This window comes from Gorilla gorilla, chromosome 6 (genome assembly GCF_029281585.2).
Source record: "Gorilla gorilla gorilla isolate KB3781 chromosome 6, NHGRI_mGorGor1-v2.1_pri, whole genome shotgun sequence".
Lineage (NCBI taxonomy): Eukaryota > Metazoa > Chordata > Mammalia > Primates > Hominidae > Gorilla > Gorilla gorilla.
The window spans coordinates 95,912,161-95,935,493 of NC_073230.2; the positions used below are offsets into that span (position 1 = coordinate 95,912,161).

A 23,333-nucleotide genomic window follows, 5' to 3' on the forward strand; every position below is an offset into this window, starting at 1 on the left:
GATATTTTAGGAACAGTTTACATCATGAAACACTGAAGCTGTATATTTTTTCAATAAATGATAGTACTCTAGGTAGTTCTTAGACAACAATGAGTAGAAACTAAACTATATTTTTAAAGGGCTTACTTAATAAATATTGCAAAAGATAGGGCAAAGAGCTTTCTTATTCCCCTAGTGAAGAAAGCCAGGGTGTTTTTTTAAAGGAAGAAGAATCATTAACAGTATTTCCTGAAGGAGAATAAAGCCTTCCAGCCTGCATCAGAATTCCACATTACTACCCGAATTCTAAGATTAAGGGTGTGTTTTACCCACACCCTAGATTTTTGGGAACACAGGCTCAGCATTATGTAAGGTCTGCTGAGGAGGATAATGTGACTCTTCTCTTTACGGGAAAGCCCTCATCCTGATCTCATATATATATATAAATCATATATATATATAAATCATATATATAAATCATATATGTAAATCATATATATAAATCATATATATATAAATCATATATATATAAATCATATATATAAATCATATATATATAAATCATATATATGATTCTATCTGTATAGCAATATATAGATATATATTTCTATATATAAATATATAAATTATATATATATTTATTTTTTAAATGCACTTTATCCTTTAGCCAAACTGCCAGATCACTCAGATTGGCACACATCTATTTATCTCTACTGTCAGCTCCTGTAAATGGTAGCATTTACCCAAGACAGAAAAATCTCTTGGAATAACCAGTATACTTGTTTCAATAATCTGCAGAGCCATAAATGAGAATGATTCAGAATAGAAGAGTAGCTGGTTTCAAATACTATTTCATTTTCCTCCCAGCCCACTACTAGAGTCTAGTACACTACTGTATAGTGTGGGCCTTTGTGGAGGCTTCTATTTCCCACCTGTATTTCTTTTTCTTTTTCCAGCAACAGTCTGCCTTTGTGCCAACTCCTAAATAACCATAAATTTTGTTCTTATAAACCTTAATGAATGCTTGGCCAAGATGCTGTAACTATTGGCTTCTATATTGGAGCATAAATGGAAAGGGGGGAAAAAAGTGCACTGTGAAAAACTGGATAAAATGGAAAAAAGATCACAGCAAACCCAAAGTCGCAATTTGCCTTTAATGTGAAGGAGGCCTTGTTTTCACGGTGTGGCAGCTTTCAGGGGTTTTAATCTCAAAGTGGCTGATCAATTTAAGGTAAGTGGCAGGCATTTGGCCTGGTTCCCAGGCTTTGCTTTGCTGCTCTGAGAAAAGAAAGGATTCAGTCAGACACACAGACAAGAGGCATCATCAGCGGCTCCCACATTCCAAGCATTTTAACACAGATTAGGTTGGCATGATTCTACTGTTTACTGAAATCTCCTAGGTGTTGCATTTTTCCTTTTCCTTGCTGCGGTTATCCAAGATGGTTTTCTCAGGTCAAGACCTTCATATGCCAAATAGCTTGCAGTGCTGTGAAGGGAAAAGAAGAGCAGAGGTCAAGACTTCTGATTAAAATGCTATTTCACTTGCTTGCTGCAAAATATGAGACTTCAGACAGCAGGTAATTGAGCACTGAACTTTTTGCCTAAGGCATACATTGAGACAGGAACTGTTTTACATGCATGCCTGAGGGGGAAAAAAACAAAGATAATTTCTTTAACAAGGACAAACTTAATTCAACTAGGAATGCCCAAAGGATTAACAGGGTGATCTGTAGTTATTTTTGCTTCAGATTTTATAAGCATGAGGCTTACAGATAATGTTGAACAAGATTACAACCAATATAGTCCATTTTTAAATTAATATTTTTACACCATATACTCTTCATTTTTTCAAACAGTAATATTGAGTTCAATAGATCCCTTACCACTGTCTCATCTTCTTAGCAAAAGTTAATTTTTTAATCCATTTGACCTATAACATAGGTTAAATAAAATATGCATTCCATCGATTAAGCCAAAAAACAAATAAATCGTCTCTCATATATTTTGGCTATATTATACTGTATAGAAAATTTGTATTTTAAAATACATTTTCACAGTTTTTAAAGATACTTTGCCTTACTTTAATATAATCAAGAACACCTTCCCATTAGTCATCTTCATGGCAGATCTCCTCATGTTTTATTTCTAAGAATTTTATCAAAATAAGAAACTACTATAGATTTTTAAAAGTAATTTTTCCAGCTATTATACTTTTCAAAAGCAATGTTGAATTATTACACTTACTATACCTAGAAATGCCTTCCTAACATTTCATACATTTACATTGACTTATTTCTTCCAAAACTAACACACTGTTGCACTTGAGTAACTTATATTAAGAGTAAGTATTCTTCAAAAAAATTAGCCGGGCATGGTGGCGGGCGCCTGTAGTCCCAGCTACTCAGGAGGCTGAGGCAGGAGAATGGCGTGAACCCAGAAGGCAGAGCTTGCAGTGAGCCGAGATCACGCCACTGCACTCCAGCCTGGGTGACAGAGCGAGACTCCGTCTCAAAAAAAAAAAAAAAAAAAAGAATAAGTATTCTTGTTTGTAAGGGTTAGCTTAGAAACTAATGCAACTATAACCAGTTATCTTAACTTCAGTTGTTATATACGCAAGTGTGGCTTTTAAAAAATAATATATGACTTTTCGCTGATTAAAGAAAAAAAATAGAGTCAGAAAAAAAGCAGCTAGCAACCATCCTTCTGCTGTTGCCGCGTATGTCTTATCAACCTGTGATACTTGTCAACATGTGATACTTGGAACTGCAGCAGCCGTCTTGCAAACATGAAAAGAGCCAGCCTAAGAGGCCTAGCTGAAGTGCTGAGGATGGCAGACAGGAAAGATGGAAAAAGTATGGTTTTAAATTATGTCATTGAGCCATTGAACCAACAATCCTGGGTCCACTCAGCTTGAGATTTCTTCTTATGTAAGATAATAGATTCCCTTTCATTCATGCAATCATATTTGTTGAGCATCTACCATGTCCCAGACCCTATTCTAGGTGTCTGAAGTAGCTCAGTGAACAAAACACAAGATCCCTACCCTTGTGGAACTCACATTCTAGCCAAGAGAGATTATAATAAACTAAAAACGTTAAGTAAGAAAATTCTATAGTATGTTAGGAAATAGCAGAAAAAAATTGATAAGAGGAGCATGGCAAAAAGAATCAAGAATGCTAGGATCAAAGGGACAGGTTTTGATGTTGAATAAAGTGAGAATTTGGCTTCACTGAAGAAGTGAGATTTGAACAAACACTTGAAGGAAATGAAGGACTTATTTCTTAAGCCAGTGGAAGATAGGTTGTATTTTTCTTATTGTTGACAATCCTCTAAGTGAGAGAGAGATATGGGAAGAGAGAGAAAGACAGAGAGAGATTTGGGATAGTGTCTGATTCCAGCTCCTCTTTGATTCTTCTTAGTTCCAGTCAAACAAACGACTTTTTCCTTTGCTTAAGTTTCGGCTGGGTTTCTGTCACTTGTCACTTGAAGATAGATTAGTAAGTTTTCGTTAGTCATAAATAAACTATCTCTGGTTCCAGGAACAGCCAGCCCAAATAGATACTGAGCCATAATTCCATCCTCTGTATAAAGAGCTTTATTGCCCACACTGGGGGGTGTCCAGGCATCCATAAAACATGGCCTGTGAGGTTTTCAGCTTCCCAAGTGGAGTGAGAAGATTCTCAGGACTGGGGGGGAGCTAAAAAGAGAAGCTCTATTTTGGGACTGGTAGTAAAAATTGATGGGCATATTCTAAAAAGGGTAAGTCTGCAGGAAGAAAGGTAAAATAAATAACAGAGAAAAAGAGGTGAACAACTAAAAAATGTATACTGTACCTAGGAGATAGGAACAGAGAACACTAGCTAGAAGCAACATCTCCCATTTTTTTGTAAAATGGGTTCAATGAGAATACCTACCTCATAAGACCCTCACAGGGTTATTGTGATTAAATGACATAATGAATGTAACCACAGGGCTATGATTTGGTAACTGTTCCATAAAAATTGGCCATATACCTTTACTATATCTATTTGTATTTGGTTCTTTTTGGGAGGCATACTACACAAGTTTATTTCAAAACATTGCTGTCGGATAAGAGATTTATGGATTCTGTGTGATTACAGATATTAACTAGAGAATCTCTGTGTGTTGTTATATATTTGGGAGTGTCTTAGTCCATTCAGACTGCTATAACAAAACACCTTACACTGGGTGCTCAAGAATACCAATAAATAAATTGCAATGCAGTGAGAGATTGTTTTTTAATGTGATGACAGTGCATAATTTCAATAGGGTCAGAGAAAACTGGATGCTCATATTGAAGGCTGACTTACAGACTTACAAAAATACACATTTATTTCTCACAGTCCCAGAGGTTGGGAAGTCCAAGATCAAGGCACCAGCAGATTCAGTGTCTGGTGAGGAATCTCTGCTTTATAGATGACACCTTGTTGCTTCGTCTTCACATGGCAGTATGGGCAAGGCGGCTCCCTTCAACCTCCTTTATAAGAAGCACTAATCCCATTCATGAAGACAGAGCCCTCGTAACTTTATTCCCAAAAGACTCTCACTTCTTAATACTATCATACTGGGTGCTAGGTTCCAACGTATGAATTTGAGGGAGATGCCAACATTCAGACCATAATAGGGAGGATGGGACAGTGTGTGTGTGTGTCTCTCTGTGTGTGTGTGTGTGTGTGTGTGTATGTGTGTGTGTGTGCATGTATATATATGCATGCTAGTGAATGTTCACTTCTTGACTTCTCATGGTATTATTATGCTCTCAATTATCTTGCTTCCCCCCTCATCTTTCTTCCACGTCCAATTTGTCATTGACTCCAAGAGAGGTAGTTGAGGTATATTTAAAAATCAAAGCTAGCCTTGGAATTAGAACCCCACGTTAAATCTGTTATTAGTTCTGTGACGCTAAGCAAATCACTTAGTCTCTCAGAGCCTCAGTTTGTCACCTTCAAATCAATGAGAAAACCACACAAGCTCCTAGCATGACACCTATCTCATGGTAGATACTCAGGATACTTTGTTGAGCCTGCATCTTCTTTCATGATGTCTCTGAAATCTATGCCTTTCTTTTGTTACCTTTGCCACTCTGGAGCAGGACTTTATCCCCTCTCATCCAAGCCTCAGCCTCCAGTCTGAACATCTAGTTTTCTCTGACCCAATTGAAGTCATGCACTGTCATCAGATTAAAAAATAATCTCTCACTGCATTGCAATTTATTTATTGGTATTTTTGAAGCAAACCACCAAAAATATCAAACTCTGATATTTTCCTTTCATACTTTTAGGTACATATGTTGTCAATATTGCCATTCTCTAGGCCTAAGAAGACCCTTACTTGCTTAACTATTCCTAAATATTCTTTGTTAACACTTTCTCTGTGCTGTGTGACAACTCTCTCTTCTGAAGACTATATACTACTCTAAGCCCTGTAAGATAGTAAGACAAATGAGTCCAAAAAATCTTGGCTCTACCACTCACCTGCAATAATATTAATAAAAACCACTATGTATTGTGCCCTTACATGGAAATATGCTACAATTTTATATGTGTTATTTCATATAATCCTCACAACAACCCTATAAACTATTCTTATTATTATTTTATGAGAAAACTGTAGCTTGGGAATATTAAATCCATTTCCCATTATATAGATAGAAAGTGGTAGGGCACAGATTTGAATCCAGATCAAAGCCTAAACTCTTAAGCTCTCAGCTACTCTGCCTGTGTTATATTCTTGGAGAAATAATAGAAATGGCTGTACCATCAGACTGATTACAAAAGAGTTAACTACAACTTGCAAGTGGCATTAACTACTTACAACTACTTACAAATTACCTACTTATACATTCCTCAGAAATTTTTGCAACTCATTGTAGATATCTTAGTTAACGTCTCCTAGCTTCAACAATAACATATCAGTGATATCACCTAGTTTATAGAGTTGATAGCAGTATTATTTGAATTACTGCCTTCATGTGGTTAAAGGGCTAGTATAGCTTCTGATATAGACACCCAATATATATTAGTTCCCTTCATGTCCTATGCTCCTTCTAATCAATTTAAATATTTGCTGCAACAGTTGGATTTTCATTTAATGCTCTCCATGGATAACCTCCTCACTGTCATTGATTAAAAAGCTAAAAGAACAGAGCAGATCTTGTGAAGAAAGGAGTGCTCATTCTACAGCTGACTCAAGTGAGGCTTGATGATTTTCATGAAGTAACTGAAGGATTTTAGAGTCACTGATCATTTGTTCTCCATGTACTCAAAAGAGTGAAAAAGAAGAACAAAATAAGATAAATGCAATTCTAGAGATATTTTGATGAGACACTAGGAAGAATTTAATGATGTCAAAAAAGGAAAAAAATGTTGGAATAAGACAGAAAAAAAAGTCTCAGAAGATCTTTGAAAGTTAAGCTATGGCCTAGGTAATTTATAAACACACCCTCATCTAAAGCAACAGACTGAGCCAAGTAATTGATCAACATTGCCTCTAATTCTGTTGGTCTAGAGATTTCTTTTTTCTTGATCAAAGCTAAGGAAAACTATCTTTCTGTGTGTTTTGGTATGTTTCTACTGTCAAAGGAGCCCAGTTGTGGTCCTTGTGTTTTTGAGATTATTCGGTTACTTTCTAATTTCTCCTAACTATAATCATACCTTTCATCAACCCAGCCTACCTGTAAAACTTTTGAATAGAACAGAATGAAATGTAAGAACCATCACTTGTCCCCTTTTTGACTCTCTCAATGTTAATATTAAGAGTAAAAATATTATGTGTATGTATACACACACATAAAGATATATAGATATACAGTTGTATACACACCCATCTAGATATACAGTTGACCCTTGAACAATGCAGAGGTCGGGGTGCCAACCCCTCACACATATATGTTTTGATTCTCCAAAAACTTAACTATTAATAGCCTACCGTAGCAGGCTAACAGTAGATTAACACATATTTTGTATGTTATGTATATTATATATTGTATTCTTACAATAAAATAAGCTAGAAAAAAGGAAAATGTTATTAAGAAAATAATAAGGAAGAGAAAATACATTTACAGTACTATATTGTATTTATCAATACCATAAATTTACATGGTCTGTTTACAGGATGAATCATCTGTCTGAAAGTCAACTTTTTCTTGTAATATCATGACTATTCTATGCTTCTCAGGAGCACTTCCAGCATCACCAGTGGCACTTTGTATGGGTCCCATAATGTTATTCAAGATTTACAGTATGGCACTAAGCATAACGAAAAATATGCAAGAATCACAAGAGACCACTTTTTACTGCTATACGCAATTTACTGGAGAGACAAACTGTTCACACGGAGATGATTAGCATCACATAGCATTTTAAGCAGATACAACGCTTGAGCTCACTACAATAGCAACAGGAGGTGGCTATAAAATTATTATGGTACTATAATATGTACTACAATTAGTTTTATGCAATTATTGTTTAAAATTGCATCTTTACATTTGTTTACATTTCTCTCCACCACAAATGGTGCCATATTTGGTCTATAAGTGTGTATGTAAATTTTGATAATATTTAACTTTTTATGATAGAGTCGTGCATATTTTATTATAGTAAATGGTAAAACAGATTATTGTCTACACATATTATGTGCATTCATAACATATCTAACTTTTTCTTAATTCACACAGTTCATCTGTTTTTTCAAAGTGTTGCAAATCTCCAAAGCATTTTCCAAAATATATATGGAGAAAAATCTGCATAGTAAGTGAAACCTGTGCAGTTCAAGCTTGTGTTGCTCAAGGGTCAACTGTATACACAAATATATATAATGATATAAAATTATTTTATTACCCAGTGAAGTAAGGTTATGTTATCCCCAGTTTACAGATGAGGAAACTGCCTAAGATAAGATAGATAAAGGATTGGCAAACATCTGCTTAAAGGGTCAAAGAGTAAATATTTCAGGATTTAGGCCATGACCCAACTTCTGTTACAATTACTCAGCTCTGCCATTGTAGCATAGATGTAGCCACAGATGTCATAAATAAATTGGCATGTCAGTATTCCAATAAAAACTTTATTTACCAAAACATGCGACTTACCCATATGCCATATTTGCCAATCCCTTGGATAGATAACTAGATTTTTTTAAGTCCTGTTGATAAAGCAGTCATCAAGCTATAGTTTACTAAGAAAAACATTTACAATTAAAAAGGATTGTTTATTTTTAAAACATTTTGATGAACCATATTAATACATTTCCTAATATTAAGACATATTTGATTTCTGTAATAAACTTTATTCTTACTTTTAATGTATTTGCTGCACATACAAGAGAAATGAAAGCCCAGACTATAAGGATCCAGATCCAGAAGAAAAGGGAGTCACAGAGAGAAGTAAGCCCAACATTCTGCATGCAAATTTTCCTATGAAGCATTTCCTGATTTCTAAGATGAGCACGTATGGGGCAAGATGGCAGCAACTAGACAGAAAGCAGCTGCTAAGAAGCTAAAAAGCTAAGCAGATATTTAGGCAATCTCATGGTACCAAGGAAACAAAAATTGGAATTCAGGAACCACCAAGTAAAAGAGGCACTAGTAAACACTTCAGGCTTTCAATTAGGGCCCTGAAAGGGATATACCCTAGGAGTAAGAATAATGCAGAAATAGAAAAGCCTTAACCAGATTAAAGTGTTCTGCATGTACTCTATCTGCCCTCCAGGAGAAAAAAACTAAATCTTTTCTGGAAAAGCTTACATCATTCAGAGACTCTAATTTTTTCAATAAATTTCTTGTAATCAGTAAAAAATTACTAAGTATACTAGGAACTGGGACCAAACAAACAAAAATAAAGAGAAAAAATAGACAATGAAAAACAGAACCATAGGTGATACAGACATTGGAGTTATAAGACACTGACTCTAAAATAACTGTAACTGATATTTTGAAAAAACAAATAAGAAGATAAAAAAAATTCACCAGGGAATTAAAACCCATTTTTAAAGTACCAAACACTACAATTAAAATTTTAAAAACTACCACTTTTTGTGTTTCATTGTAGTATCAAAGAAGAATATTCACCATTTTCTGAAAAAGACTACTAAAACATTTCCCTTTTTAATTACATATACCTGAGCCCAGATTTTCTTTATGTACTGCAATCAAAACAACATATCACAATGGATTAAAGACAGAAGCAATAAGAGAATCCCACTGTTTTCCATTAAACTGGGCATTTTAAAAAAATTGTAAAAACAAGCCGGGCATGGTGGCACATGCCTGTAATCCCAGCTACTTGGGAGGCTGAGGCAGGAGAATTGCTTGAACCTGGGAGGTGGAGGTTGCAGTGAGCCGAGATTGCGCCACTGCACTCCAGCCTGGGCAACAAGAGAAAAACTCCATCCAAAAAAAAAAATTGTGAAAACATAAAGCAAGGTTCTTTTTCTCACTTAATATTTTTTGTTTTAGAAAATATAGCTGTTTTCACTTATTTATGTATTTTAACATGTAATGGGTTTATTGTTATTTTTAAATGATTTAATAAGTATGTTTAAATTTTCTCAGTTTTCCATTTCATTGTGGTAACAATTAATAGATATAACCCACATAAAGAAAAGCTCTTTAGAGTTCTCAATACTTTTTAAGATTGTAAACGGGTCGCAAGACCAAAAGATTTGATAACACTGATCTATAGATTCAAAACATTTACAATCAAGTTATCAGCATGTTTTTTGTTTATCTGTTTGTGTGTGTGGAAACTGGCAAACTGTTTCTAAGCTTTATATGGAAATGCAAAGGATCAAAAATAGCCAAGAGAATTGTGAAGAAGATTAGCTTACAGCTATCAAAGTTTATTTTAAAGCTACAGTAACCAAAAGAGTGATATTGGCACCAGGAAAAATAAACAGACCAAGAGGATAGAATTGAGTCCAGAAATAGTCCTTGTATACAGTTACCTGATTTTCAACAACACTGTTACTATGATGGAGTGGAAAAAGGATGGTCTTTTAAATAAATTATGCTGGATTGATTGTTCCACATTCTCATCAGCATTTGGTATTTCAGTGTTTTGCATTTTAATGATTCTAATAGATGTGTGGTATTATCCTGTTGTAATTTGAAATTCTGTAACGGCATATGATGTTGGACATCTGTTGATATGCCATTTGCCGTCTGTATATCTTCTTTGGTGAGGTGTTCGTTCAGGTCTTTTGCCCACTTTGTAATTGGGTTGTTTGTTTTCTTACTGTTGAGTTTTAAGATGTCTTTGTATATTTTGGATTCAAGACCTTTATCAGGTATGTGTTTTACAAATATTTCCCCTCAGTCTGTGACTTGTTTTTTTTTTACTCTCTTAAGTTAATGCTTTAAAGGAAATTAAAAACAGAATCTTCTCTTATGTTATATTCTAGAACTTGTATTGATTTATCTTTCAATCCTTCTGAAATTGATTTTTATATCTGATGTGAAGTAGGGGTCAAGTTTTACATACACACACGTATATACACACACAGACACACATATACATATATACATATATAGAATATACGTGCACACACACACACACACACACATGCACACATATCCATCCAGAACTCTTATTCGTTGCTGGTAGGATTGTAAAATGGTACAGCCACTTTGGAAGACAAATGGAATTTTATGACAATGCTAAACCTTGTCTCGCCTTATGATCCAGCAATCATACTCCTATGTATTTGCCCAAATGAGTTAAAAACTTATGTCCACACAAAAATTTGACATGAATGTTTGCAGGAACTTTATTAATAATTGTCTAAAATTGAATGCAACCAAGATGTCTTTCAATAGATAAATGAAATTAGCAAACTGTGGTACATCCCTACAATGTAATATTAATATTATTGAGCAATAAGAAAAAATAACCCACAAACAGATATAGAGGAACCTTAAATGCATATTGCCAAGTGAAAGACGCCAGTTTGAAAGGCTACATATGTATATCTCCAACAAATGTCATTTTGGAAAAGACAAAACTATAGAGACAGTAAAAAGATTAGTGGTTGCCAAGGTGTATTAATCAGGGCTTTCCAGACAAACAGAAGCAATAGGATATTTATAAACATATAAGAAGAGATGGACTTTATGTTAATAACAATGTATCAATATCAGTTCATCAACTGTAACAAATGTATCATATCAATGCAAGACATAAATTAATAGGGAAACTGGAAGAGCAGAGAGTGTATGGGAATCTCTGTTCTTTGGCTCAATTTTTCTGTAAAACTAAAATTGCATTAAAAATAAAGTCTATTAATTAAAATAAAATGCACTAACATAGTAAAATTATTGATCATTTGGACTTATTAAAATTTAAAGCTTCTACTCATCAAAAGACACCATTAAGAGAATGAAAAGGCAAGATGCAAAGTGGAAGAAGATATCTGACATATTTAAATCACACAAATAATTCATATCTAGACTATGTAAATATCTCTTATAAATTTATAAAAAACACAGGCTCAATTTTTTTCTAAATGGGAAAAAAACTTGAACAGCTTTTTACAAGAGATATCCAAATGACCGATGAACATGAATAGGTACTCAACATTACTAGTTATCCAGAAAATGCAAATTGAAAACAACATAGGCTATCTCTACACACACCGCAGAATGGCTAAAATTAAAAAGATTGACAATACCAAGTATTGATGAGGATATAGAGCAACAGAAACTCATAGGATGCTTTGAGGGTGTAAATTGGTAAAAACTACTTTGGAAATTTTGTTACCAGTAAAGCTGAGCATATGTGCACCATATGATTCAGAAATTCAATCTGCAGGTATAAACCTAACTGAAATGCATACATATGTGCACAAAATGATAGTTATGAGAATGAGAATATTCCTAGCACATTATTCTCCATAGCACCAAACTAGAAGCAACCCAAATGCCCATTGTATTAGTCCATTCTCACACTGCTACAAAGACATACCTGGGACTGGGTAATTTACAAAGAAAACAGATTTAATTAGCTTGCAGTTCTGCAGGATGTATAGGCTTCTGCTCCTGGGGAGACCTCAGGAAACTTAAAATCATGGTGGAAGACAAAGAGGAAGCAGGCACAGTCTTCACATGGCCAGGAGGAGAGAGAGGGAGTGAAGTGGCAGGTGCTACACACTATCAAACAAAAGTTCGCTCTTGTGAGAAATCCATCACACGAGCAGCAAGAGGAAAGTCCGTCCCCATGATTCAATCACCTTCCACAAGGCCCCTCCTCCAACACTGGGGATACAATTTGACATGAGATTTTGGTAGGGACACAGAGCCAAACTATATTACCCATTAACAATAGAATAGATAAATTGTAGTATATATGTATAATGGAATACAATTTAGCAATGAAGAAAACTATATCTATCTATAAAAACATTAATGAATCTCAAAGGTATAACATTTAGCAACAAAAGAGTATATACTGTGTAATCTCATTCAAATAAAATTCAAAAACAGGCAACATTAATTTATAGTAATAGGAATCTGTGCCGTGGTTACCTTTGGAGGAAGTAACAACAGGGACAGGAGCACAAAGTAGGCCTCTGTGGTGGTGTTAATGTTCAGTATCTTCCTTTGTGTCAAAATCAAGCTGTAAAATTAAATTTATGCCCTTACAAGTCCATAAATTAAATTTAAATTTAATAAGTGAAACAAAAGCTATATCGTTGCCTAAATCAACCGACCATAAAGTCATGAGTCATAAAAATTCCCAAATTACTTTTAATCCTCTCATTCCTAACCCTAAAACAAACAGTGAGGCCCTCCTGATAAAAAGATGCACTCTCATTACAGACAGTCCAATACTATTCCTGCGCCCAGCACATTATTAATAATTAATAACTAATATTTTAGTGCCAGACACCACACTGACTAAATAGTTAGTGTGGATGAATATAGTTAGGGTGGATAATAGTGTGGACTAAATAGTTAGTGTGGATTAATGCAAATCATGCATTAATATATTGAAATCTCCCAATAACCCTTAGAGATGGCTATTATTAAGCTACTTTATAGATGAGAAAGTAAATTTTCACAAGGTCACTATATCAGTCAATATCTTTCGTTACATTTAAAAGAGACCAACTTTCATTTAAGCAAAAGGGAATGTGCTTAAAAGGGCATTGCAGAACTCCCAGAGTTGCCAGGACTGCCAATGTGAGGACTCTGTAGCCATAAACAATACCCCAGATCAAGTAATGGAGCTGGTCCAATGTGAAAACACTGTCTTATTGCCCAGCACTGGTGAGTGTGGCCCACTCTGCCACACTGCCAGACCTGGAGCCCAGACACGGGCACTGGCAAATCTGCCACTGCTCTGTGGGAGCTTGCCATAACTTCTGCCACCAGCACGACCAGCAAGAATGACTCTCAGTTCCCACTGCAGCAACCAAGTGCTGAGCACATGTTTCATGCCCTAAGGCAAAAAGGAATATATGCACTTATAAAATCCCAGGTTTGGAAGGTGGCAAGTGGGAATTTGAACCCAGCTGACTTGGTTCCAAAACCAAAGGCTCAAATTTTTGCGAGGCTGTCTACAAACGGGTGATGTTACTTTACCATTTAAAGGACCAAATGAGGCAAGCAAATCCAACAACAAGCAAACCCAACACCACCTCATGTCACTGTGTCACTATTAGAAAGATTCAAAAACGGATTGCTTGACTAATTTATAGACAGAACAAAACTATTTATATGACAAATAGGGCTGCTGGAAATCACCAAGTGCTTTAATAAAGGCAGGCAGGGAGGACCCCGTATGACAGCTCATCCGAGAACCAGAACTGCACCATGTGGGGCCGTGTGGCTGCATGCTGACTCAGAAGAGGGGTGGGGAAGGAGGGCCGCTTCTGATTCACCAAGACCACATCCTGCCCCTCCCTCATTCTTTCCCCTGGAAGCTGCATATCAATCTTCTTAGTGAAATCTCCCCAAAGCATGGGGCTCAGGTATTTTCAGCAAACGTCTGTGAACCTAAGAGTCCCATTTTCCAGGAACATTTGGCCCTGCTTCTTTTCAATGGCATTTAGGTGTGAAGTTGACTATGACTAAGTGTGAAGCTGATAGTCTGCACATGAATACTCAGGGCTTGATTTGGGTTATTTAGTTTTCCCTGTGTTTTCTTGGGCACAAACCAATATCTAACATCTTATATATATATATATGTGTGTCCTTTAAAAAACTGGTTTTAGCTGGTTTAAATCAGAAAGAAAATTCTTAAACACACAATACCAGTTAGGTAACAACTTGGGAGAAATGTGTTCTTTCTGACAATCGTGTAAACACATATTCATTATCATCAAAGACTAAGCAAGCATGTCATCCTGCTCTGATTCATCTTAGGAAAACATGTGGTAGGCAATTCAAAATCCTTCAAATAAAGAATAAAAAGAGGCAAGGTCAAGTTTTTTGTTAAAGGAAATTTAGTAAAATTAGTGTCTTTGTGGACTTTTTAATTTTGTTTGCAGTTTTGAAGGTTGGGGTTTTTTGGGGTTTTTTACTTTTGTTTTGGGCTATCATTATTATTATTGGTTTCTATGAAGGCAGTAGTGGGAGTTAGGATTAGAAAGGTTGTGGTAGTCAGTATATGGAGGACTTTGAAAGGTTAGGGATCTGATCTTTATTCTGTAGGGAGGGAGTAATTCATAAAGGTTTTTTATCTACTTTATTTTTACAATTTTTTAGACAAATAGAACAAAAAGTGTGGAAATTTTAAGTAAATTTAATTTTTTAAATCACACATTATGCAATCACCATTCACGTCAAGAAATAGCTACCAGCACCTCAGGAAGTTCCCTTGTGGTATTTTTAAATTTAAAAAATTATTAACTATAACCAAATAGAGTGAAAACGTAAAACATGTATGTTCTGTTTAACATGTCATTGCCATCAAGGTCAAGAAGTCTAAGATCAAAAGCATCCCAGAAATCTCCTGAGTTTAACTTCAAAATCTCCTGAGTTTAACTTCAAAATCTCCTGAGTTTAACTTCCAAATCACAACTTTCTCCCTCCGCATCCACCATTCCCAAATCATAAGGTAATTGCTACCCAAATATTTGGAATAACCATTTCTTTGTTTTTCTTTATGTTTTTACCACCTAGGTATGCATTGCTAAATAAGATAGTTTAGTTTTGCCGTTTTTGAACTTTGTTCAGATACAATCATGCTTGATGTTTTCTTTGTTGTTTTGCTTCTTTACCCAACAGTATTTTTGAGGAGTCATCCATGCTGATTCTTGTAGTTCATAGTCACTTTCTTTATTATAAATAATCTGTTGCATGAATATATCACAAGTTATTTATCCATGCTATAGTTGTTAGACAGTTAGTGGTTTCCAGGCTGAGGCTATTACAAATAATGTTAAGGCATTTTCTGTGTGTATGTAAGGGAAAAAGAGAGAGAGGATTAAGATGTATCTAGTAGTACTATGCAAGCTGAACTCAGATAGGGAGAAAAGAATCATGGAATTTAGTTGGGAGACTCAACCATAACAATCAAACATATGAACTTAGTGATTAAAAAAGAAGGTAAAAAAGGACAGATTCCTAGCAGGAGTTCCCATTAATCTGCATTTTTGCCTGCTTTTGATGCTATCCATAATTTTAAATGTTTGCTAAAATAATAAGGAAAAATTAGCTATTGCTTTACATTTCAGTTCCCTAATTAGTAGTGAATTTGAGCATTCTCTTGTAGACTATGAAAATTTGTGTGTAAATTGCCTATGCATATCCTTTGCCCATTTTTCTATCAACTAATTCTTGTCTTTCTTGCTGATTTGGGGGAACTCAGTAACTTCTGAATATTAATCCTTTGTCTATTACCTATATTGTATAGATATTTTACTTGCGTGTTGCTTATCTCTGTTCACAGTGTCTTTTGCTGTATGTAAATTTTTAATTTGTATATATGATGACTTTTTTGAGGTGTTACCTTGGCTAGGCTACAATATCTAATTATTCAATTAAACATCTAGTCTTAGTTTTCTTGTGAAGGTAGTTTGCAGATATAATTAAAGCCCTTACTCAAGTGACCTTAAATAAGGGAGATTATCTTAAATAATCTGAGTAAACCCAATTAAATCAGTTGAAAAGCCTTAAAAGTGGGACCGAGGCTTCTCCCAAAGGAATATGAAGTTTCACACTATGATATTCCCTTTCTAAAGACCTTCTCTACTGATTTCAGACTTTGTTAGTAAGCCCCAACAATCACACAAGCCAATCCATATGTGTGTGTGTGTGTCTGTCTGTATGTGTACACACACATCTCTCTTTCTATACATGTATCTATCTATCTGCATCTATATCTGTCTATATATATGTGTGTGTGTGTGTGTGTGTGTGTATTTAAATTTGAATTTGTATTTATAATTATTCTCCCTGCTGGTTCTGCTTCTCTGGTTGAACCCTGACTGATACAGTATAATATTTTTACATAGTCAATCTATCAATATTCTCATTTATAGCTGCTGGGTTTTGTGTCTTGCTGACTTAGTCTTCATATAAATATGTTTGTAAGTCATGATTATACAGAATTAGTAGTAATGGCTAAAGATTGAAAAGCCCCTTCACTCCTCTCTACTATTTCTTCCCCATCTAGAAGTAACCATTGTTAATAAGTTGGACTATATTTGTCAAGCCTATTTTTTATATAAAAAAAAGCCCGTGTGTGTGTGTGTGTGTGTGTGTGTGTGTGTGTGTGTGTGTGTGTGTGTGTAAAAGTCTACAAAGTGAGCTGGAAGAACACATCCCAACTTAATGACAATGATTACATGTAAATGAGAAAAAAGTGGTAGACAGAGGTGAAAAGGGACTTCCAGCATTTTGTACTTTTGATTGTCTAAATCTTAGATAATGAGAATCTATTTGTATTTAAGTGATTTTTATATTAAAAAATATTCATAAAAATTATTAATAATGATTCCATGATTCCAATATTTCAAATTTGGGTAAGCCAAGAGATAATGGTTCCATTGAGATAAATAAAAATGCCAAAAACAAGATATTTACTGCAAGCATTACAAACTCCAAAGCCATGCTTAAATGCATAATAAAAGACAATAGGAAGATTGAATGTGGTGTCTAGCTAGGAGCACATGCTTGACCTAACTTTCAAAAGTCTATGGACAAATAAAACATATATACAGGCCAAATTTGGCTTTTGGGCCATAGCTGTGTAACCCTTCCAACCATATAGGAAAAGAAGAAGTTGATTTCAAACCAAGAACGATAGAATTTGAGCCTTAGAGATGTTTTTAAAATCATAAAAGCTAAGACTCCAGTAAAAACAACAGTGTAATTTGGTAAGAACTTGTTCCTTTTGAAAGGTGTATTATAGATACACACTCATGTTGTTTAAGAATTTCATCCTATTCTGATATAATTTTGGCTGAAGGGCTGGAGCAATACAAAATTCTCTTCATCTACTTTCAGATAAATAGGAAGAGACACATTTCTCATAAAGACAATTTAGTAAGAGCTCTATTAAGTTTAGGAAACTGAGAAATGGCAAATTTTGAATTTTACAGTGTGACATTTAATAGAAGATTCCATTAGAAATACCATACTTAATATCAAATGGTTTTTTTTAAAAATGAGGGACAGCAACATGGCCAGGACTCAGCATTTATCTCACACTTGTCAAGGTGTAACTGTTGAGCAGACACTGTAATGGATAACAGCCCACAAATGTTTACAGACCAAAAATTAATCAGTGTAATACATCATATCAATACAATAAAGAACAAAACATGATCATCTCACATGATCATCTCAATAGAAAAGGGAAACATTTCACACAACGCAAGACTAAAATATTGTTTATAAAAAACTAGGAATGGAAGGGAACTTTCTCAGCTTGATAAAGTGCATATATGAAAAACCCACAGTTAATACATGTTGAGCATCCCAAATCTGAAAGTCCAAAATCCAAAATGCCCTAAAATCCAAAGCTTTTTGAGTGCTGACATCATGCTCAAAGGAAGTGTTCACTGGATCATTTCAAATTTTTGGTTTTTTTATTTGGGATATTCAACTGGTAAGTACAATGCAAATATACCAAAATCCAAAAAAACAACCACCAAATCCAGAACACTTCTGATCCCAACTAGTTCAGGTAAGGTATATACAACTTGTGTAATACATAAGGGTGAAGAACTGAATGTTTTTCCCCTAAGATCAGGAACAAGACAAGAGTGATTATTCTCACTACTTCCATTTAACATTATACAAGGTGAGCCAATTAGGGGAGAAAATGAAATGAAAGCAATAAAATTTGAAAGAAAGAAGTAAAATATATGTATACATGACATGATTAAGTCATCATGATTCAGAAAATCCTAGATAATCTAGCAAAAACTATTCAAACTAATAAGTTTTGCAATGCTGCAGGATACAAGATCATTATACAAAAATCAATTGTATTTCTACACACTTGCACTGAACAATCCAAAATGAAATAAAGAAAATAATTTCATTTCTTATAGCATCAAAAATAATAAAATATTTACAAATATATTTAACAAAGGAAGTGAAAAACTTGTGTTCTGGAAAGTATAAAATATTATTGAAAGAAATTAAAGACAACCTAAATAAATGGAAAGACATACCATTTTCATAGATCAGATACCATGAATACACCCATGTTCATGGGCAATATTTCCCAAACTGATCTACAGATTCAACTCAACTATTCAAACCATTCAATGGACAAAGAATAGACTTTGTAGCAAATGGTGCTGAACCCTTGCCTCACACTATGTAGAAAAATTCACACAAAATAGATCAAAGACCTCACTGTAAGAACTACTATAGTTTCATAAAACCAGTTTACAAAATGAAAACTATAAAACTCTTAAAAGAAAATATCAGCTTAAACCTTTATAACCTTTAGTAAGAGAAAAGTTTCATAGATATGATACTAAAAGTACAAGCAACAAAGAAACAGATGGATAAATTGGATTACATCAAAATTTAAAATTCTTGTGCTACAAAAGTTATCACCAAGAAAGTGAAGAGACAACCCAAGAAATGGGAGAAAATATTTGCAAATCATATTTCTAATGAGAGACTTATACCTAGAATATGTATAGAAATCTTATGATTCAGAGGTGGCTGGCAAGATGGCCAAATAGCAACAGCTGCAGTATGAAGCTCCCAGTGAGATCAACACAGAAAGCAGGTGATTTCTGCATTTCCAACTGAGACAGTGGGAGCAGCCCATGGAGGGCAAGCCGAAGCGTGGTGCGGTATCACCTCACCCAGGTAGCACAAGGGGTCAGGGAACTCCCTCATCTAGCCAAGGGAAGCCGCGAGGGACTGTGCCATGAGGCATGGTGCATTCTGGCCCAGATACTACACTTTTCCCACAGTCTTCACAACCCACAGACCAGGAGATTTCCTCAGGTGCCTACACCACCAAGGCCCTGGGTTTCAAGCACAAAACTGGGTGGCTGTTTGGGCAGACCTCGAGCTAGCTGCAGGAGTTTTTTTGTTTTTGTTTTTGTCTTCATATCCCAGTAGTGCCTGGAACATAACCGAGACAGAACTGTTCACTCCCCTGGAAAAAGGGATGAAGCCAGGGAGCCAAGTGGTCTAGCTCAGCAGATCCCACCCACATGGAGCTCAGCAAGCTAAGATCCATGGCTTGAAATTGTCACTGCCAACACATCAGTCTGAAGTCAACCTGGGATGCTGGACCTTGGTGGGGGGCGGGGCATCCACCATTACTGAGGCTTGAGTAGGAGGTTTCCCCTCACAGTGTAGACAAAGCTGCAGGGAGTTTGAACTAGGCAGAGCCCACTGCAGCTCGGCAAAGCCACTGTAGCCAGACTGCCTCTCTAGACTCCTACTCTCTGGGTAGGGCATCTATGAAAGAAAGGCAGCAGCCCCACTCAGGGTCTTACAGATAAAACTCCCATCTCCCTGGGACACAGCACCTGGGTGAAGGGCTGTGGGCACAGCTTCCGCAGACTTAAACATTCCTGCCTGCCAGCTCTGAAGAGAGCAGCAGATCTCCGAGCACCGTTCTTGAGCTCTGCTAAATAACAGACTGCCACCTTAAGTGGATCCCTTACTCCCGTGCCTCCTAACTGGAAGAGACCTCCCAGCAGGGGTCAACAGACACCTCATACAGGATAACTCTGGCTGGCGTCTGGCAGGGGCCCCTCTGGGATGAAGCTTCCAGAGGAAGGAACAGGCAGAAATCTTTGCTGTTCTGCAGCCTCCACTGGTGATACCCAGGCAAACAGGGTCTGGAGTGGACCTCCAGCAAACTCCAGCAGACCTGCAGCAGAGGGTCCTGACCTTTAGAAGGAAAACTAACAAACAGAAAGGAATAGCATCGACATCAACAAAAAGGATGTCCACACAAAAACCCCACTGGAAGGCCACCAGCATCAAAGACGAAAGGTAGATAAATCCACAAAGATGAGAAAAAAACAGTGCAAAAAGGCTGAGAATTCCAAAAACCAGAATGCCTCTTCTCCTCCAAAGGATCACAACTCCTGGACAGCAAGGGAACAAAACTGGATGGAGAATGAGTTTGACAAACTGAAAGAAGTAGGCTTCAGAAGGTGGGTAATAACAAACTCCTCTGAGCTAGAGGAGCATGTTCTAACCCAATGCAAGGAAGCTAAGAACCTTGAAAAAAGTTAGACGAACTGCTAACTAGAATAACCAGCTTAGAGAAGAACACAAATGACCTGATGGAGCTGAAAAACATAGCACAAGAACTTTATGAAGCATACACAAGTTTCAATAGTTGAATTGATCAAGCAGAAGAAAGGATATCAAAAAAAGGAAGGATATCAGAGATTGAAGAGCAACTTATGCAATAAAGAGAGAAGACAAGATTAGAGAAAAAAGAATAAAAAGAAATGAACAAAGCCTCCCAGAAATATGGGACTATGTGAAAAGACCAAATCTACGTTTGATTGGTGTACCTGAAAGTGACGGGGAGAATGGAACCAAGTTGGAAAACACTCTGCAGGATATTATCCAGGAGAACTTCCTCAACCTAGCAAGACAGGCCAACATTCAAATTCAAGAAATACAGAGAACACCACAAAGATACTCCTTGAGAAGAGCAACCCCAAGACACATAATCATCAGATTCACCAAAGTTGAAATGAAGGAAAAAATGTTAACGGGAAGCCAGAGAAAAAGGTCAGGTTACCCAAAAATGGAAGCCCATCAGACTAACAGCAGATATCTGTGCAGAAACACTACAGGCCCAAAGAGAGTGGGGGCCAATATTCAACATTCTTAAAGAAAAGAATTTTCAACCCAGAATTTCATATCCAGTCAAACTAAGCTTCATAAGCAAAGGAGAAGTAAAATCCTTTACACAGAAGCAAATGCTGAGAGATTTTGTCACCACCAGGCCAGCCTTACAAGAGCTCCTGATGGAAGCACTAAATATGGAACGGAACAACTGGTACCAGCCACTGCAAAAACATACAAAATTTGCAAAGACCATTGACACTATGAAGAAACTGCATCAGCTAATGGGCAGAACAACCAGCTAGCATCATAATGACAGGATCAAATTCACACATAACAATATTAACCTTAAATGTAAACAGGCTAAATGCCCCAATTAAAATACACACACTGGCAAATTGGATAAAGAGTCAAGACCCATCGGTTTGTGGTATTCAGGAGACCCATCTTACATGCAAAGACACACATAGGCTCAAAATAAAGGGATGGAGGAATATTTACCAAACAAATGGTAAGCAAAAAAAAAAAAAAAAAAAGCAGGGGTTGCAATCCTGGACTCCAACAAAGCAGACTTTAAACCAACACAGATCAAAAGAGACTAAGAAGGGCATTACATAATGGTAAAGGGATCAATGCAGCAAGAAGAGCTAACTATCCTAAATATATATGCACCCAATACAGGAGCACTCAGATTCATAAAGCAAGTTCTTAGAGACCTACCAAGAGACTTAGACTCCCACACACTCTCTTTGGGCCTGTAGTGTTTCTTTAACACCCTACTGTCAATATTAGACAGATCAACGATACAGAAAATTAACAAAGATATTCAGGACTTGAACTCAGCTCTGGACCAAGTGGACCTAATGGACGTCTACAGAGCTCTCCACCCCAAATCAACAGAATACACAGTCTCCTCGGAATCACATCACACTTATTCTAAAATGGACCACATAATTGGAAGTAAAACACTCCTCAGCAAATGCAAAAGAATGGAAATCATAACAAACAGTCTCTCAGACCACAGTGCAATCAAATTGGAACTCAGGATTTAGAAAATCACTCAAAACTGCACAACTACAAGGCAGCCGAACAACCTGCTCTGGAATGACTACTAGGTAAATAACAAAATTAAGGCAGAAATAACGATGTTCTTTGAAACCGATGAGAACAAAGATACAATGTACCAGAATCTCTGGGACACAACGAAAGCAGTGTTTAGAGGGAAACTTACAGCACTAAATGCCCACAGGAGAAAGCAGGAAAGATCTAAAAATCGACACCCTAACATCACAATTAAAAAAACTAGAGAAGCAACAGCAGACAAACTCAAAAGCTAGCAGAAGACAATAATTAAGATCAGAGCAGAACTGAAGGAGATAGGGACAAAAAAAAAAAAACCCTTCAAAAAATCAATGAATCCAGGAGCTGGTGTTTTGAAAAGATTAACAAAATAGATTGACCACTAGCAAGACTAATAAAGACGAAAAGAGAGAAGAATCAAATAGATACAGTAATAAATAATAAAGGGGAGATCACCACTGATCCCACAGAAATACAAACTACCATCAGAGAATACTATAAACACCTCTACACAAATAAACTAGAAAATCTAGAAGAAATGGATAAATTCCTGGACACACACACCCTCCCAAGACTAAACCAGGCGGAAGTTGAATCCCTGAATAGACCAATAACAAGTTCTGAAATTGAGGCAGTAATTAATAGCCTACCAACCAAAACAAGCCCAGGACCAGACAGATTCACAGCTGAATTATATCAGAGGTACAAAGAGTAGCTGCTACCATTCCTTCTGAAACTATTCCAATCAATAGAAAAAGAGGGACTCCTCCCTAACTCATTTTATGAGGCCAGCATCATCCTGATACAAAAACCTGGCAGAGACACAACTAAAAAAAGAAAATTTCAGACCAATATCCCTGATGAACATCAATGCGAAAATTCTCAATAAAATACTGGCAAACCAAATCCAGCAGGACATCAAAAAGCTTATCCACCACGATCAAGTCAGCTTCATCCCTGGGATGCAAGGCTGGTTCAACATACACAAATCAATAAATGTAATCCATCACGTGAACAC

The 23,333-nt window shown here is 36.1% G+C and overlaps 1 protein-coding gene across 1 annotated transcript in view; it reads right to left on the reverse strand.

Moving 5' to 3' along the window:
* Nucleotides 1-1,114: 1,114 nt before the first annotated feature.
* The window catches only part of LOC134758810 (uncharacterized), an 81,882-nt gene continuing 59,663 nt past the window's right edge, over nt 1,115-23,333 (reverse strand). Inside the window, exon 4 of the mRNA XM_063708068.1 lies at nt 1,115-1,465. Coding sequence (XP_063564138.1) covers nt 1,363-1,465 — 103 coding nt within the window. The 3' untranslated portion in view covers nt 1,115-1,362. The remainder of the gene's footprint in view (nt 1,466-23,333) is intronic.